Genomic DNA, 18,091 nt, shown 5'->3' with positions numbered 1-18,091 from the left:
GCTATCTCCAATAGTACACTGCACTGAAGTAACAATAGTCCAAAATGTGCTAAATTCCTGGGGTTGGATTTAAATCCACAAATTTCAGAGGCAAACAAAATTAATACAGGATAAGTAATGCAGACACTTTGTAGTTTTGTTACTTGCTTCTGAAGCTTGTCATTCCCTAAATTATTGTTGCAAGAAAAGAAATCCCATTACAAATAACCTCATCTTAACTGCCTGAATCACTTTCCACTATATTTAATATTATGAGAACTAAACAAATAATTAATCCCTTTGAGAAAACAAAACTATTCTTCTACTTTATGTTGACATTGACTTATTTAATGCTGAACTCTAGTGCGATAAAAACAGTATTCAAAATACTAAGTGTTACCACTTGCAAACCTAAAATACAAAATTTGCAATTAGTTCATAAACAAATATATCCAAAGATGTTGTCTATAGATTATTTTGACTAACGTTTAACTTGTCCTCCTGCAATCTAGACTAATCATTCCACTAATTATTCACTTGGGTTTTTCACTTTACCTTCATTCAAACACAGGATGTCAGTGTTGCTGGGAAGACCAACACTTATTTCTAATTACTCCAGAGAGATAGTGATGAGCTGTCTCCTTAAAATGCTGCCGTCAATGTGAACTAGGTACACCCAATGTGATGTTAGATAGGGAGTTCCAAGATTTTGACCCAGCACAAGGAAGGAACAGCAATATATTTCAAAGCAAACATAGAGGGAGTTGGAGATGCCATTGTTCCATGTCCTTCCATGTTGCAGAGGTGATGGATTTAGGAGAGGTATTGAAATCATCTTAGTGAACTGCTGCAGTGCATCTTGCTTCTGCTGCCACACTGCATCAGAGGTGAAGGCAGTGACTATTTGATGTGATCCACGGGATGCTAATCAAGTAGGTAGCTATAGCCTAAATGCTAACAAGCTCAAGTAGTGTGAGAGCCACACAATTCCAGGTAAACAAACAGCATTAATTGTTCTCCTAACTTGGCCTTGAAGGCAATAGAAAGACTCTCAGGAGTCAATCACTGCAGAATACCTGGCATTCAAACTGCTGTTTTAGCCACAATTATTCATTCAACTGGTTCAATTAAGTTTCTGGTGGGCCCCCAAATTATTGACAGCGGATAGTTTTACAATAATAATACCACTCCTATTGTCCAGCAATTGTGTGGCACAAATGTCACTTATCACTATCAAACCAAATATACAATTATCTTGCTATACATGCACAAAGACGTATTTGTGAAATGAACTACATATTGTGCAATCACTCTGACCTTATGCAAAAGGGGAGGACACTGATAATACAGCTGAAAACGTTTTCAGTCGAAGGACACTGCCTTGAGGAACACTTAGATTAGCAACCTGGTGCAGAGATGATTGGCCTCTGCAACCAATGAAAAATCTCGCCTCAATTCCTATTTGCTTAAAATTTTACTTGGTTTCCAAGTCACACTCTGTCACAGTCTACCTAATATTGAAGCTCACAATATCCTCAATGTGTGTAAAGCACAGATTCTTGAGACGAATATACAAGGCAGGAATATGATTAGGCTAACTGCTCTACTTCTGTATTGAAATCCTCTCAACTCCACATTCCCAGCTTTCCCTGATTACCCTTAGACCCCTTGCTTAACAAGAATCTACCTACCTCAATCGTAAAAAATATTCAAGTACTCTGCATCCACCATCTTTTCATGTTAAAAAAGTTCAAAAAACTCAAACCTCACGAAAAAAAAAGAAACTGCCTAATCTGTTTTAAAATGGGTGACCCTAACTTGTAAACAGTGACTCCTAGTTCCAATCCTCCGATAAAAGGAACCATCTTCTCCCCATCTATCCTGTCAAGGATCCTAATGATTTTGTGTTTCAATCCGGTTGTCTCTTACTCTCCTAAATTCAAATGTATAGAAGCCTGGTCTGTACAATGTTTCCTCTCAAGACAACCTGCCTATTCCCACTATTAGTCTTATAAACCTTTGCTCTGTTACCCCCAGTGTACTTAGATCCATCCTTAAATAAGGGTGACCAATATTGTGCTCAGTACTCCCAATGCTGTCACACCGATGCCAGTGCATATTGAGGAATAACTTCCCTACTTCTGTATTCAAATCCCCTCACAATAACTGACAGTATTCTGTTGCTTTCCTACCTACTTGCTGTACCTGCATTCTGACCTTTTGCAATTCTTCCAAAATATTACAATATTCATCCATTTATTTCAGGACCTTGATGTTGAGACAAATACACTATTTGCCAAGACCCTCTAAATTTTTCCTTCTGTCCTCCACTCAACCCATCTCAATAGTGATGTAATTGAGATAGTGATAACTATAAGCAGGAGACAAAGGGGAAGGTTTGTTGAATCTTATCTTACAAAAATATTATTCTTCTCCTATTAGATCAGTTAGCCATTGCTTTGTATCAATTTATTAATTCAATTATGCAATTTAGTAAGCAGAAAAAACGTTTTACACCTGAAATACTAAACTAGCAGTAATTCAAATTCAAAAAATATTTTCCAATTGCAGGAGCTTATAAAGAGGTTTTCAAAAATAATCTAAACTTACCAACTAGTGTTCTTATCCTATTCATTTCTTCTTTTTTCCTTTGTGCACGCGCTGCCCTGTTTTGTTTCTCAATCCATTTTCTCTCATCTCGGCTACACAACAGAAAAATCAACGAATCAAACAGAAAAATTAACGAATATACATTCCTAAATCTTTGAACAAGTGTGAATGAGGTTGCAAATCATGCTGAGTTTGTGTTGAAACTGTTCAATCTGTCAATTCATCTGTGTACATTTCAAGAACTGCAGATTACAGACAAGCCATCAAATTTGCAAAATTTGACCAAAATTATAAGTGTAGTTAAGAGCAGCATTTATTAAATTAAAGCAGTTGGAAATACGTGTCAAATGAACTTCAAGCTTTGACAATGCAAACAACAAATTAAGGGGACATCATGGCCTGGTGGTATTATTGCTGGACTGTTAATCCAGAGACCCAGGAATGTTCTGGGGACAGTAGTTCAAATCCCGCCTTGGCGGGTAGGGGAAGTTGAATGCAATCAATAAACAAATCTAGAAGAGTGTAATGATGACCATGAATCCACTGACGTTTGGTTCATTAATATCCTTTAGCGATGAAACCTACCAGCCTTACCTGAAATGTGACTGACACTTAATTTCCTGCTGGCCTAGCCAGTGATGCCCTTATCCAGTAAATAAATATATTAAAAAAAAACTAGGAGAAGCAGGCTCAGTTGAATGGACTCTTTTTGAAAAAGCAAAAAGGACAAATATTTCTAAAATTTAAAAAAATCACGTATTTTTAATTCATTCACAGGATGCGGGCTTCACTGGCTAGACCATCATTTAATTCCCAGAGGGCAGTTAAGAGTCAACCACATTGCTGTGGTCTGGAGTCACATATAAGCCAGGCAAGGATGGCAGTTTCCTTCCTGAAAGAGCACTATTGAACCAGATGAGTTTTTCCAACATGGTCATCATTAGACTATTAATTCCAGATTTTTACTGAACTCCAAATCTGCCATTTTTTAGGATGGGATTCGAACCCGGATCCCGAGAATATTACCTGGGTCTGAACTAGCAGTGCAACAATAACACCACTAGGCCATCGTCTCCCAATAATCATTTTATAATTATCAATTATTAATACTTTTACGTTTTAAATAGTTTAAGTCTAAATCACAGGGGGTGGCATAGCGATGTTCTAATATGTTGTTCCATGGATTGTTAACTTTTATGTAAGTTTGGAAACTGCAGCAATAACCTACAATTACACCATGATGGTAAAAGTTGAAACTATAATATTAATTTACAAAAACTGCGTAAGCTGACCCAGTGGTGAATGCATTGGGTGTTATGCACAAATGGGAAGATTCAGGTTTCAAACCAAAGTCCGCATGGAATTATTTGAACAAAGTTAAAATTTTGGCACAGGCCCCAGACATAGTATTAGCTTCTACAGGGACTGAGTGGTGTAAAGGAGGAAACTTCACAGGCGGTTAGCATTAATGTTTCTGATCTACAACCAGAAATTCTGACTTGCAAGTGCAGTTATAAGGATGCCAATTCTGTTAACTGAATCGTACTCAGATGAATCCATCGCCAATTATCCTGTTAAACCTGTTAAGTTTGTACAAAGAATGACCATTTAAGGGGAAATATGCAGTCACATTAAAAAAAATTCCAGATTTTGTTTTAATTGGATGGGGAGATAGGATGGTTGGGTTAGAGGAAGGTGTACATCTATCCAATTTTATCCAGGAGCTTGCCTCCTTTGAAGTGGGTAAGCTGGGACATAATATTCCAGCTCAATTCTTTTTTCAAACATTTTCATTGCTTCATTAATTAATAACAGTAAAGTTTCAATTGGCTAATTTGGATTTTGGTGAGCCAATGGCTCCACTAAGTTGGAGGATGTACACACAATGTTTCTCCAATAATCATGTCAATTTTTTAAAAACATCAGACAGAAACAAACGTATGACTAAGAGATCACATACCATTCTGCTTTCTCTTTTTCTTCTTCGTCTAAGTAAGAGAATTCCCGCCAAGAATCAAAATTATACCTGAACGTTTTTTAAAAAACTAAGCATTAGCCACAAAACAATCTAGCAAATACATGACGATACTACATAACGATCATATTGAACAAAATGAAGCTAAGCGCAGCTCCACAGCAATTAAGAGTTTGTGCACTTTGGAGAATTCATTCAAGCATCAATGACTACATTCTAAACATCTGAAATAAAGTCAGAGTGGTGTAAATGCTCAGCACATAATTTAGTATCCACTGAGAAAGTAGATTTAATGTTCCGAGCCAATGTCCATTCCTTAGGTTAGGTGTTTCTTCCAGTTCTGTTGAAAGGTCAACAGCCTGAAATGTTAACTCTGCGAAACAGTTTTCTCTCCGAAGATGCAACCAGACTTGCTTAATATTTCCAAAGTTTTGCTTCATTTCAGGTTTCCAGTATTTTGCTTTTGTACTTTGAAATTTACCTGGCATGCCTACAGGCAGAATAAAGCTCCATACATGGTCCAACAGCACATATTTAGGATGTCCTAAATATTTCACAATCAATGAATTGCTTTATGATGTGCAGTCACTTATCGATTGGAAGCCAATTCACACACAGCAAGCTCTCAGAAAGTAGGCTGTTCCATTATATCGAAACAGCTAGCAGCCTAGTCTAACATGACACCTAACAGACTGTACCTTCAACAATATTATATGAAGTATCAGCAGGTTACTTGTTGGAAGACTGATTTAAACCACAACCTTCTGACTGGGAGGTAAATGTGTTGCCAACCGTATCAAATACATTTTATATACCATATGAAGTAGATATGTATTTTTTTTTAAAAAGAGAGGCAGAAAGGCAAATTCTAAGCAATTATTGTGTCTATAATCTTAACCCCCGTAAGAAGTACACATCATACACAAACGTAATAACTTGAGACAATTCGACAATGCTTGAGATACTGAGAGGAATAGCTATGGTGAAGAAAATTTGTAGAGGAGGAAAAACACTGCAATGTTTTTGCAGAAATCAATTTTCCTTCGTATTATAGAATTTGTTTTGGTAAAAAAAAAGTTACCAGCCCCAGCCTTTGCAATGTACTGAATTTAACACATTCAGTTACTCCCATTATTTGTTGCTTGTAAATTTCTGGACTTAACTCTGCCAACCACAACAGTAATTTAGCATTGCACATAAATACTACATTTAAATACTAACCCTCTTTATAATGTCACTCCAGTGTCAGTGAACGCACAGAACTGTGTGCCTTTTAAAGCTTTCCTGATTCCGTTTCAATAAGCTATGAAAGGATCAAGATTAAACTTAATATTTTGGGGTTGTTTTTTATTCAGTCTGCTTCCAAATTATGCTGCCAACTTGAAAATGCCATCCAGTGATTATTGTTCAATAGCGTGATGTCATGCTACAAATCAATGTGATTGTGTGATCAGCTTATGATGGCCAGGTGAGCACATTTGCTAAAGTGACAGCCCACAATTTCTGAAACACTCAGGGAGTACCTAAAATTTAGTCCATTCCAGAAAAGATTTGAAAACTTTCCTAAAGAAATCTCAGAAGAGATTTACTATAATGGCTCCAGGAACGATGAATTACAGTCGCATCAACAGACTGAAAGAGCTAGGTTAGAGCATTAGAGCAGAAAGAGAAGAAGAGACTTGATAAAGCTATCCAAGATCATTGAAGATAGAGTAAGTAAAGTGAAAATATTCCCAGTGGTGGAGGATTGCTCTCAGAGATCACAGATGTAAGGTGATTGGCAAAATAACCAGAGATAACAAAAACCTTTAAAACAAAACAGAAGGAATAGGAATTAAAACACACTACCAAACTAAGATAAACTGAACAAGAAGTAGGGGAAAAAAATTAAAAGCAGAAATGAGAGGAAAAGACAGGAGTGGAGTTAACTCTTCAAAAAGGCTGGCATCCTTCAGAGGCAAATAATTCTGTGATTTTATGAAACATATAACATAATGAAACATATCAAGAATCTCCCTGTGCCTTTCATGATGTCAGAACACCCTAGAATGTTTCAGAATAAGTACATTAATAAGTCCACTATTCTAACTAGGAAAACATAGCAGTCAATGACATGTTCTACAAACAGCAAAAAGCTAAATGACTAGGTAACATTTTTTGAGTGACATTAGTTGAAAGAGGACTGTTTTCCTGGACCAACTAGAGAAAGTTCCACCTTTCTTCAACATGTGCAATAGGATCTTTTGCATCCACAAGAAACCAGATGGAACCTAATTTTTAATATTTCTGATAGCATTTCTGACACACACCAGTCTCCAGCCTTCCAAAGAGGTAACAATTTAGACAATATACTCAACTTTCCGGACAGTGATTTACAAGTGAGAGCGCTTCCACTAAGTCATATTTATTGACTAGTTTATGAGTCAAATTTTTAAAACATCAGTATTGAAATAAGATGTGTTGATCTGATTGTTTAGCATTCTTTTAATTGTTCAGTGTTTTTGATGTTAGAAGTATTTATGATTTAGCAATTTATTTATTTTGATTTATTAGTGTTACATGTACTAGGTATAGTGAAAAGTTTTGTTTTATGTGCAGGTAGATAGGTTGTACTACACAAAATTGATAGGGTGATAGAACAGGGCAAGATATACAATGTTAACAGCTTCAAAGAAGGTGCACAAAAGCAAGATCAACATTAGATTTGAAATTTGGGAGGTCCATTCAGAAGCCTAATAAGAGCTGGGAAGATGCTGATCTTGAACCAGTTGGTTCAGGTGTTTAAGTTATGGATCTTCTACCTGACAGAAGAGGTGGAAGAGATTAAAATCAAGCTGGGAGGGTCCATGGTGACGGTGGCTGCCTTTCCAAAGCAGTGAAAAGTGTAGATGGAGTTAATGAATGGGAGGTTGGCTTGTGTGATAGTGTAGGCTATATTCACAACTCTGAGTTGTTTCTTACGATCCTGGGCAGAGCAGTTTCCACACCAAGATGCAATGCATCCAGACTGCATATTTTCTATGGTGCACCTATAAAAGCTGATAAGAGTCCTTACAGATCTGCCAAATTTCCTTAGCCTCCTAAGAAATAGAGGCAGCGTCGTGCCTTAAACATGGGTTGTCCAGGACAGATTGATGGTGATCATCACTCCTAGGGACTTGACATTCTCATCCATCTCCACCTCAGTTCCACTGATGTAGATAGGAGCATGCCACCCACCAATTTACACTCAAAATCAATTAGAATGAATCTACATAATTTCCAAATGCTCCTCTAATCTGCAGCTATGACCAACATTAAAACACAGATTAGATGTTAATTACCTGATTGCCTACTTAAAAAAGGGAATCTGTACATGATACAGTGTACCCATTAAACAGAGGGGTTCTTGCAGAGAAGTGGTAGCATTCTCTGTGCCGGAAAGCCCTGGTTCAAGTCCCATATGCTCCAGAGATGTGTCATATCTCTCAACAAGTGGCTTAAAAATATCTTCCCAGCAAACAGATAAGAAAAGTTCTGGGTCCGGCTGTGTAGAGTAAAATTTCCTCAGTTAAGTACAAAATCAGAGAAGACTCATGGTCTCAGCCAGAATTTAACCTTTATTAAATGATGTGGTGATACAGGGTTGTCCTAGGATAAAGCAAAAACAAAACCTACCCTTTTAAAAAAGAAAACTATAAAACAAAATAAACCTGTAATTAAATAATGTTACTGCCAACACCTAATACTCCGGTAACGGCAATATCCATCAGTTGCTGAAAGTATCAAGCACACTGGTGAATGCTGCCTATTCTTTACAAGGCTGTGGAAGAGAAACGGGTAAATGGAACAAATACACCCTTGGGATGTGCAGCTAGAAATATATCAGTGGATAAAAAACAAAAAGTGCTCAAAAAGCACAACATATCTGGCAATAACTATGGAAAGTGGAACAAAGTTGGCAATTTTTCATTGAAGAGTCATCTCTGACCGGAAACATTAGTCAGGTTTCCCTCTCCACAGACATTGCCAGATCTGTTGCGTTTCTCCGGTACTTTGTTTTTATTTTAGATTTTCCAGGATCCCAGCATTTTGCTTTGATGACTGTGGATATCAGGTTAAGTAATTTGTATATTCAAGTTTTTTCCAGAGAAACTAATGTCTGAATTACCAGGAGTAGACTTTAGTACTGCTCAATGACAAAGTTCAGGCAGGAATCTTGGTCACCTCATTATACAGGCTGACCAGCAAAAGCATTGCCCAGTTGTATAGAACCTCGCTGAGTAATTACCTGGAGTATTTTGGACAGTCCTGATCCCTTTACCTAAGGAAGAATATACTTGCCACCGAGGGAGTGCAACGGAGGTTCGTCTGCTTAATGCAGCATGTGGAATTGTGTTACGAGTAGTGTCTGAGGATGTATTCTTTACACTTTTTAAGAATGAGGTATGATCTCATTGAAACTTAAATTTTTACAGCACATGATAGGGTGAATATAAACAGAAGGTTTCCCTGGCTGGTGACCTAAAACCAGGTGACAATCTCAAGATAAGAGGTATGCCATTTTATACCGATAAGATGAGGAATTCTTCACTCAGAGTGGGGTGAATCATTAGAATTCTCTGGAAGGCTGTGGAAGCTTAGTTATTGAGTAGGTTCAACGCAAAAGTCACTTCTGGAGACTTATGGCATTAAGGGATAAGGGAACAGTGTGGGAAAGGGCATTAAGGGGACCTAGATTAGCAGGGCAGGCTGGGTGGATTGAATGCCTAATTCTGTTCCTAGGTAGGAGTTCTAACTTGCCAATAATTTCACAAAAGGAAGGAAACAAAGAAAATGGGTGAGAAAAAAAATGCATAGTCGTGGGTTGAAAATAATTGATTAGTGGGGATAAATTAATGAACACAAAAAAATCTACCTACGATGGCACGCTCTTATCTACATCAATGGTACGGAGATGGAGATGTTCGACAGTGTCAAGTCCCTAGGAGTGACAATCGCCACTGGGCACTCCACTCTCTCTACCAATGTCAAAGAATCTTTCAGCCAACTGTGTTTTGCAGCTAGCTCACTAACTCTTTTCTGCCCTCTAAGCCTTCCTCATTCCTTTTGCTAAAATGTTATACATACTTTGCAGATAAACACCAATCAACGTCTAAAATACAGAACATTAGGAGACAAAATAAACTTACCAGAATGAATAAAAAGAGTCTACTTCTTCGAAAGAAGAATTCAAATTGCCCAGTTTAGGGACATGTTTCTTCTTGGACCATCTGAGGAATAACATTCATATTTTTCTTCATCAAATGCCATCACAAATACAACCCCAAAGCAAATTTTATATATAACAAATGAAAATAAATTAAATATTAGTATTAGAAAGAAGTGTTAAACCACATTCGACTACCTGCAACTGAAATAGAAACTAAAAAGAAATTAAGAAAAATCTTGTGCACTGAAAAAGTATAAGACACACTAGATTTATACAAAGACATCTCTAGAAAACTTGGGAGAGTTCAGAAAACTGGCTAGTGTATGGTAAAAATTAACTTTGAAATGAAGAAGCTGATTGAACAATGCATTTTATGAAATTATACTACCATATTGAGAAATAAAAGAATGGGCAAATATTATTGACTATTAGTGAGTTTTTAATGAATAAAAAGGTCCAAAGAGGGATCATTGCTTTCAAAATTTTTGTACATTATCCAAAGCAAAGCAAATCATCTCACACGGAGGGAATGGAGTAAAGTTAGAAAACCTAGGTCACTAGATCAGTTAGCACGTTATCGCTCAATTTCCACAAATAAGTAAATACTGCAGTACTAGCTCCATTTTGGAAATATTTTATTTATACCATTTCAATGTTATCCATATCTGTATGAATCTACAGAAATGATCAAGTTAAAGAATAGTCTATGTTCAACTGGAGGCTGTTACTCATAAGGTCTTTCTAGATATATTGCCACATTGGTTATAAAGCTGGCTCCCAATTATGAAATATTATGTCACGTATAATATATTTATATATTGTGTTATGTATATAGTTCTGCAATGTAGAATTTTAAATATGGTTTAGTTGCTTCTGGTTGGAAAATAAAAGCAGACACAAAGCCCAACTGTTCCTGCTGGAATTTCAAAACAATTATTTTCAAATACATTCCAAATGAAATGCAACTGCACATGCTGATAACAGAATTGTACTTATGCTCATTTAAATAAATTTTCTTAGTTCCTGGGTGATTCAGTGTTCTCAAATTCAACATAATTTATTGAATACGTTCAACTGATTCTTTGCATTAGGAATAATGCAAAATTAGGATTTGAAATGCCAAAATACCCAAAGAAAGTTGAAAACTATCACCATTAAGTCAACTTTATCCCAAACTAATGCAGTGGAGCATCAGTAGTGGAGGGAGTGGATGCGGTGCCAATCAAGCAGGCTCTATGTCCTGGATAGTGTTAAACTTCTTGAGTGTTGCTGGAGCTGAATCCATCCAAGCAAGTGAGTACTATTCTACCATACTACCACCTAGTGCCTGGTAGATGAACAGGCTTTGGGAGTCAGGAGGCAAGGAACTCACCACAGTATTCCTAGCCTCTGACCTGCTCTTGTAGCCACTGTTTACGTGGCAAGTTAGTTGAGTTTCTGGTCAACAATAACACGCAGGGTGTTGATTGTGGGGGATTCAGTGATGGCAACACCATTGAATGTCAAGGGGTAGTGGTTAGATTGTCTCTTATTGGAGATGGTCATTGTCTGGCACTTGTGTTGTGCAATTGTTACTGGCCATTTGCCAGGCCAAGCCTGGGTATTGTCCAGATCTTATTGCATTTGAACATGGACTGCTTCAGTATCTGAGGACTCGCAGAAGGTGCTGACTATTGTGCAATCATCAATGAATATTCTTATTTCTGACCTCATGATGGAGGAAAGGTCATTGATGAAGCAGCTGAAGATGTTTTGGGGCTAGGACTCTACTCCGAGAAATTCCTGCACAGACGTCTTGGAGCTGAGATTACCAACCACAGTCATCCTACCCAAAAGGTAAGACACCAACTGGCAGAGAGTTTGACTGTAGTTTTGCTGGGGCTTCTTGACAACCCACTCGGTTGAATACGATCCTGATGTCAAGAGCGGTCACTCTCATCTAACCTCTGGAATTGAGTTCTTTAGTCACGTTTGAACCAATGCTGTATGAGGTCATGAGCTGAGTGGCCCTGGCTTAATCCCAAAATGGGAGTCATTACTTTACTTTATTAGCCAACAGGTGCTCCTTGACTGCACTATTCATTACACTTTCTATCACTTTACTCATGATCCAGCGTAGACTGATAGGGCGGTAAATCTTTGCAACAACTGGATAAATATTTTGTAAATTGTGATCAGGGATTACTAAGATAAACGTGCCACAGTGATCACAATTTGCAACTTGCAATACCTCTAACAATGTGTTACATTATGACAAAAGCACAATTTAATAATATTGCCTCATGTATCTTATTGAGATAGGCATGAATGATTTTGGCTACCAATTGGTAGGATTTCACATTTGCCACTCACCTGGCATTCCGTTCAAAAGCTGCTGAAAATACCTCAATGAAATTCTCTTTTGCCTCACTTTTAGAAGGTATTGTATTGTCAAATGTAGGATCCACACTGTCAAATGCTCGGCGTTTCAAGGGATCTGATAGTATTTCATTGGCTGCAAGGTTATGAAAATGCTATGAACAAATTAAATAATGAAAATACAAAACAACCCATCAACAGTTACAAAACAAACTGACATAAAATTGATTACAATTAAATCCCTCCATCGCTTTTATACTTCAGATATAATTGAAATTTTTCACAAGTTAGGGTTTTCTAAATTACACCAGGGGTTTAAGTTATCTGGCCTTCAGATTCAATAAAAGTAACACTAAAAATTTGACAATAAAACACATTTGCTCCATTTTACTTATGATTCACAGAAGTGCAATCTTACCTTTGGTAATACATGTAAAATAATCATTGTCCCCTTCACCTATTTGTTCACCGGCAGCTTTCCTTTTGTCAGGATGATGTTTCAATACCATTGTCTTATCTGAAAGCAAATAGAGGCTTAAAATTGAATTGCATACATTTCTGAGCAAATTAATGTTTTAAACATTCAACTTACTTAAAAACTGCATTTACAATCCTGAATGAATCACATCCAAACAGTCTGTTCAAGAGTTTCTGAGATAGTCATGCATGCACCAGGACGGATTAAGCGCCATTTCCATGTCTGTTTCTCTCAGTTTAGTTTTAGTCTAATATCTATTCGCAATTTCTTAACTTCCTCAGATGGTGATAAGCAACAATCTGGCTTCCAAAAGCCAACTATTTACAACGATTGCTCCATACCCTGTCTGTCTATATAAATTACCTTCATGAGAAATCACACGACATTTTTAAAAATGGTGCTAAAATAAAGACCTATTATGTAATGCAAGGATTGTGTAGAAACATGGAGGCTCAGCACAGCACTGCTGCCTCACAGCGCCAGGGGCCTGATTCATTCGGTTCCAACCTTGGGTGACTGTCTGTGTGGATTTTGCACATTTCTCCCCATGTCTGTGTGGGTTTCTTCAGCTGCTCTAGTTTCCTCCCACAGGCCAAAGATGTGCAGGTTAGGTGAATTGGCCACGTTCTGTTGAGCAGTGTGTGCTGGGTCTGGGTAGGACAATCTGCAGGAGGCTCGGTGTGGACCCGATGGGCCGAATAGCTGGTTTCTACACTCTAGGAATTCTATGATTCAATGAATGGTTATTTTTATGTCAGATTGTACTTTCTATGCAAGGAAACACATTCTAAGAGATACTATTGATAGTTTTGTTTTGGGAGTCTATTTATGGATTGGGTTGTTAAATCCAATCTGTGAACCAGCTAAAGTTTATGAGTGGATATTGAGATTCATAAAACAAAATAACTGTTCAACTGCACATTACTATATGCTATTTCTGCTGTTTTAACACACAACTTGTGAAAATCAGCAGCAATGACAGCATGTCACTGTTTTCTTTCAAGTCGTCGACAGTTAATTTAACATCTCAGAGAGGGATGTCCATGACAAGTATCCCAATATTTAAAAGGAGATCCATTTACAATAATGTTTATATCTCCTGGTTTGCACATAATTGATGACATAACTGAGACCCTAGCTTTGAAGAGTCCATGCTGGAAGTCTGCTGGGTTGATAACTATGTTAAACATAGTTAAACCTTAATTCTGATAAGCCTGGTCGAACTAAAATTCATTTCAGCTAGGCGTCAGTGAGATTACCAAATGCAAAATTAAACATCTATATCGTGTGCCTCATGACAATAAGTCCTGTTGAGATTTTCTTGAATTCATATTGCTGTTCCTCAGCCACTCATTTTATACCCCTCACGTGGTCAAACAATGTTACAAAAGTAAATTTGACTGATTTCCTTCAAGGGAAAAAGAGCTATTACACAGAATTCTGAATAAATACCTACAATTGATGTTACTTACCCCAAAAATAATTATCAAAAACCCAAAGGTTACTGTTTCAATGAAATAAGTCCAATTACACAATGGAATGGCCCAAAACTGCTGTTATAGTACAAGTTTAGATGCAAATGCCGCAGCAATTTCAAGCAAGGGCTGATGAACGATTCAGCACAAATTCAAAGATCACGGTCTGAAATTCAGTTTTGTCATTAGCTTTGCAAAACTGGCATCATTTTGGCGCTGTCATGGAAGTGTGAAGTTCTTGTGTATTCATGTTTGGTCTGGGAGCATAGGAATTTGGAGCAGGAGCAGGCAATTTAGGCCTTTGAGCCCACTCTGCCATTTAACATGATCGTGGATGATCTTATCGCGGTCTCATATCCACTTTTCTGTCCGCTCTTCACAGCCACATGTCCTGCTTCTAATCAGAAAACATCTATTTCTTTGTTGAATCTTTTGATTGATTATGCCTCCACTGTGCTCTGTGGAAGCAAGTCCACAGATTCACAACCCTCTGAAAGTCGTTGTTTCTCTTCATCGCAGTTTTGAACCTATCACTTCTCACTCTATATCTATGACCTCTTGTTTGAAACTGTCCCACAGGGAGGACATCTGATCCACATTAACCTTATCAATCCCCCTTAGCATTTTATGTATCTCAATTAGATACCCCCCTCATTCTTCTCAATTCCAGCAGGTACAAGCCCAAGCTACTCAACTGCTCCTCATATGACAGCCCTTTCATGTCTGGAATCAATCTTGTGAACCTGTTCTGAACTGCCTCCAGTGCCATCCTCAAATAAGGAGGCCAAAACTAGACATAGTAAGCCCACAGCCCTCTGCACTGACACACTTCGAATCTAATGCCCAATGAAACCACAACTTGCCCTTTCTTTTATTTTTCCAGCCAAAATAGACAACCTCGCTTTCATGCATGTTAAACACCATCTGCCAGATTCTGGCCTATTCTCCTAGCCTATCAATATCTACCTGTAAACTCTGTCTTCCATACTGCCTGCTTTCCCACCTATGTTAGTATCACCTGCAAACTTTGCTACATTCCACTCTGTTCCTGTTTGCAGATCATGTGTATAGATTGTAAATAGTTGAGGTTGGAGAACTGGGCCCTGCGGCATCCCACTATTACAGTTCACCATGCAGAGAAGGACCCATTTATCCTGATCTCCTGCTTTCTATCAGTCAGCCAATCCTCTATCCAAGCCATTACTCTACCCTTAACCCACTGGGATCTAATCTTCTGGAACATACTTTTATGTGGCACTTTGTCAAACGAACTATACTCAATACTGAAAGTTAGGGCTTATAGAGTCAGAGTTAGACAGCACAGAAACAGACCATTCAGCCCAACTTGGCCACACCGACTGGATATCTTGAACTGATTTAGTCCCACTTGCCAGCATTTGGCCCATATCCCTCTAAACCCTTCCCATTCATGTACCCAACCAGGTGGCTTTTAAATGTTACAACTGTATCTGCCTCCACCACCTCCCTCTGGCAGCTCATTCCATACACACAACAGCCGCTGCGTGAAAAAGTTACCCCTCAGGTCCTTTTCAAATGCTTCACCTCTCACCTTAAACCCATGCCCTCTAGTTTATGACACTGCTACACTGCTATTCACGCCCTCATGATTTTATAACCCTTAGTAAAGTCACCCCTCAGCTTCCAACATTCCTGGAAAAAAAATAAGCCAGGCTAATGGGTTTCCTCCGGGCGCTCTGGTTTCCTCCCACAGTCCAAAGATGTGCAGGCCAGGTGGATCAGCCGTGCTAAATTGCCCGTTGTGTTCAGGGGTGTGTGGGTTATAGGGGGATGGGTATGGGTGGGATGCTTCAAGGGGCAGTGTGGACTTGTTGGGCCGAAGGGCCTGTTTCCACACTGTAGGGAATCTAATCTAATCTAATCTAATTAATCAACTTTTCCTTATAGCTCAAACCCTTCAAACGTGGCAACATGCCTGTAAATTTTTTCTGCATCCTTTTATGTTTAACATCTTTTTGGTGGGATTGAGGTTCACAAGGAAGAGGTATTAGAAATCCTTCAGAGGGTGAAGATAGATACGTCCCCTGGGCCGGATGGGATTTATCCTAGGATCCTCTGGGAAGCCAGGGAGGAGATTGCCGAGCCTTTGGCATTGATCTTTAACTCATCTTTGTCTACAGGAATAGTGCCAGATGACTGGAGAATAGTAAATGTGGTTCCCCTGTTCAAGAAGGGGAGTAGAGACAACCCTGGTAATTATAGACCAGTGAGCCTTACCTTAGTTGTTGGTAAAGTGTTGGAAAAGGTTATAAGGGATAGGATTTATCATCATCTAGAAGAGAATAAATTGATTAGGGATAGTCAGCACAGTTTTGTGAAGGGAAGGTCGTGCCTCACAAACTTTATTGAGTTCTTTGAGAAGGTGACCAAACAGGTAGATGAGAGTAAACCGGTTGATGTGGTGTATATATGTATTTCAGCAAGGCTTTCGATAAGGTTCCCCACAATAGGCTATTATACAAAATGTGGAGGAATGGGATTGTGGGAGATATAGCAGTTTGGATCGGAAATTGGCTTGCTGAAAGAAGACAGAAGGTGTTAGTTGATGGGACATGTTCATCCTGGAGACCAATTACTAGTGGTGTATCGCAAGGGTCGGTGTTGGGTCCACTGTTGTTTGTCATTTTTATAAAGGACCTGGATGAGGGCGTAGAAGGATGGGTTAGTAAATTTGCAGAGAACACTAAAGTCGGTGGAGTTGTGGATAGTGACGAAGGATGCTGTAGGTTGCAGAGAGACATAGATAAGCTGCAGAGCTGGGCTGAGAGGTGGCAAATGGAGTTTAATGCAGACAAGTGTGAGGTGATGCACTTTGGTAGGAGTAACCAGAATGCAAAGTACAGGGCTAATGGTAAGATTCTTAGTAGTGTAGATGAGCAGAGAGATCTCGGTGTCAATGTACACAGATCCTTGAAAGTTGCCACCCAGGTTGACAGGGCTGTTAAGAAGGCATACAGTGTTTTAGCTTCTATTAATAGAGGGATCGAGTTCCGGAACCAAGAGGTTATGCCACAGCTGTACAAAACTCTGGTGTGGCTGCACTTGGAGTATTGTGTACAGTTCTGGTCACCGCATTATAAGAAGGATGTGGAAGCTTTGGAAAGGGTGCAGAGGAGATTTACTAGGATGTTGCCTGGTATGGAGGGAAGGTCTTATGAGGAAAGGCCGAAGGACTTGAGGCTGTTTTTCATTAGAGAGAAGAAGGTTGAGAGGTGACTTAATTGAAACATATAAAATAATCAGAGGGTTAGATAGGGTGGATAGGGAGAGCCTTTTTCCTAGGATGGTGACGGCGAGCATGAGGGGGCATAGCTTTAAATTGAGGGGCAAAAGATATAGGACAGATGTCAGAGGTGGTTTCTTTACTCAGAGAGTAGTAAGGGAATGGAACGCTTTGCCTGCAACGGTAGTAGATTCGCCAACTTTAGGTACGTTTAAGTCGTCTTTGGATAGGCATATGGACATATACGAAATAGTGTAGGTTAGATGGGCTTCAGATCGGTATGACAGGTCGGCACAACATCGAGGGCCGAAGGGCCTGTACTGTGCTGTAACGTTCTATGTTTTCTACAGCAGGAAGTCCAGAATTGAACTAAGTATTCCAAAAGTGGCCAAACCAATATTGTGTGCATGATATCACAATTGCTATACTCAGCGCACTGACCAATGAAGCCAAACGTGCGAAACGCCTTCTTCACTATACTGTCTACCTGCAACTCCACTTTTAAGGATCTACACACCTGCATCCTAGGCCTCTTTGTTTCAATAACACTCCCGACGGCCCTGCCATTAACTGGAATAGTCCTTCCCTAATTTGCCTTACCAGAACAACACCTCACATTTATCTCAGTGAAACTTCAACTGCCACACCTTGTGGCAATTACATTTCATATGTTCAACAACTTGCAGCACGAATATCAACATCATCAAAACAAATACGAGAAACTAACAGCAGGAACAGCAAACTCTAGGCCAAAATCAAATAT

The 18,091-nt window shown here is 38.8% G+C and overlaps 1 protein-coding gene across 1 annotated transcript in view; it reads right to left on the bottom strand.

Annotated features, from left to right (window-relative positions):
- dnajc2 (DnaJ (Hsp40) homolog, subfamily C, member 2) overlaps positions 1–18,091 on the bottom strand; it is a 51,659-nt gene that overhangs the window by 21,052 nt on the left and 12,516 nt on the right. Inside the window, exons 4-8 of the mRNA XM_048554231.2 lie at positions 12,532–12,630; positions 12,108–12,249; positions 9,736–9,816; positions 4,550–4,615; positions 2,590–2,681 (exon numbers count right to left, since the gene is read on the bottom strand). Of these exons, the coding sequence (XP_048410188.1) occupies positions 2,590–2,681; positions 4,550–4,615; positions 9,736–9,816; positions 12,108–12,249; positions 12,532–12,630 (480 nt within the window). The remainder of the gene's footprint in view (positions 1–2,589; positions 2,682–4,549; positions 4,616–9,735; positions 9,817–12,107; positions 12,250–12,531; positions 12,631–18,091) is intronic.

The sequence above is a fragment of the Stegostoma tigrinum genome, chromosome 25 (assembly GCF_030684315.1).
Source record: "Stegostoma tigrinum isolate sSteTig4 chromosome 25, sSteTig4.hap1, whole genome shotgun sequence".
NCBI lineage: Eukaryota > Metazoa > Chordata > Chondrichthyes > Orectolobiformes > Stegostomatidae > Stegostoma > Stegostoma tigrinum.
The sequence above is the reverse complement of the archived record's forward strand: the minus strand, read 5'-3'. Positions and strand labels throughout refer to the sequence as shown.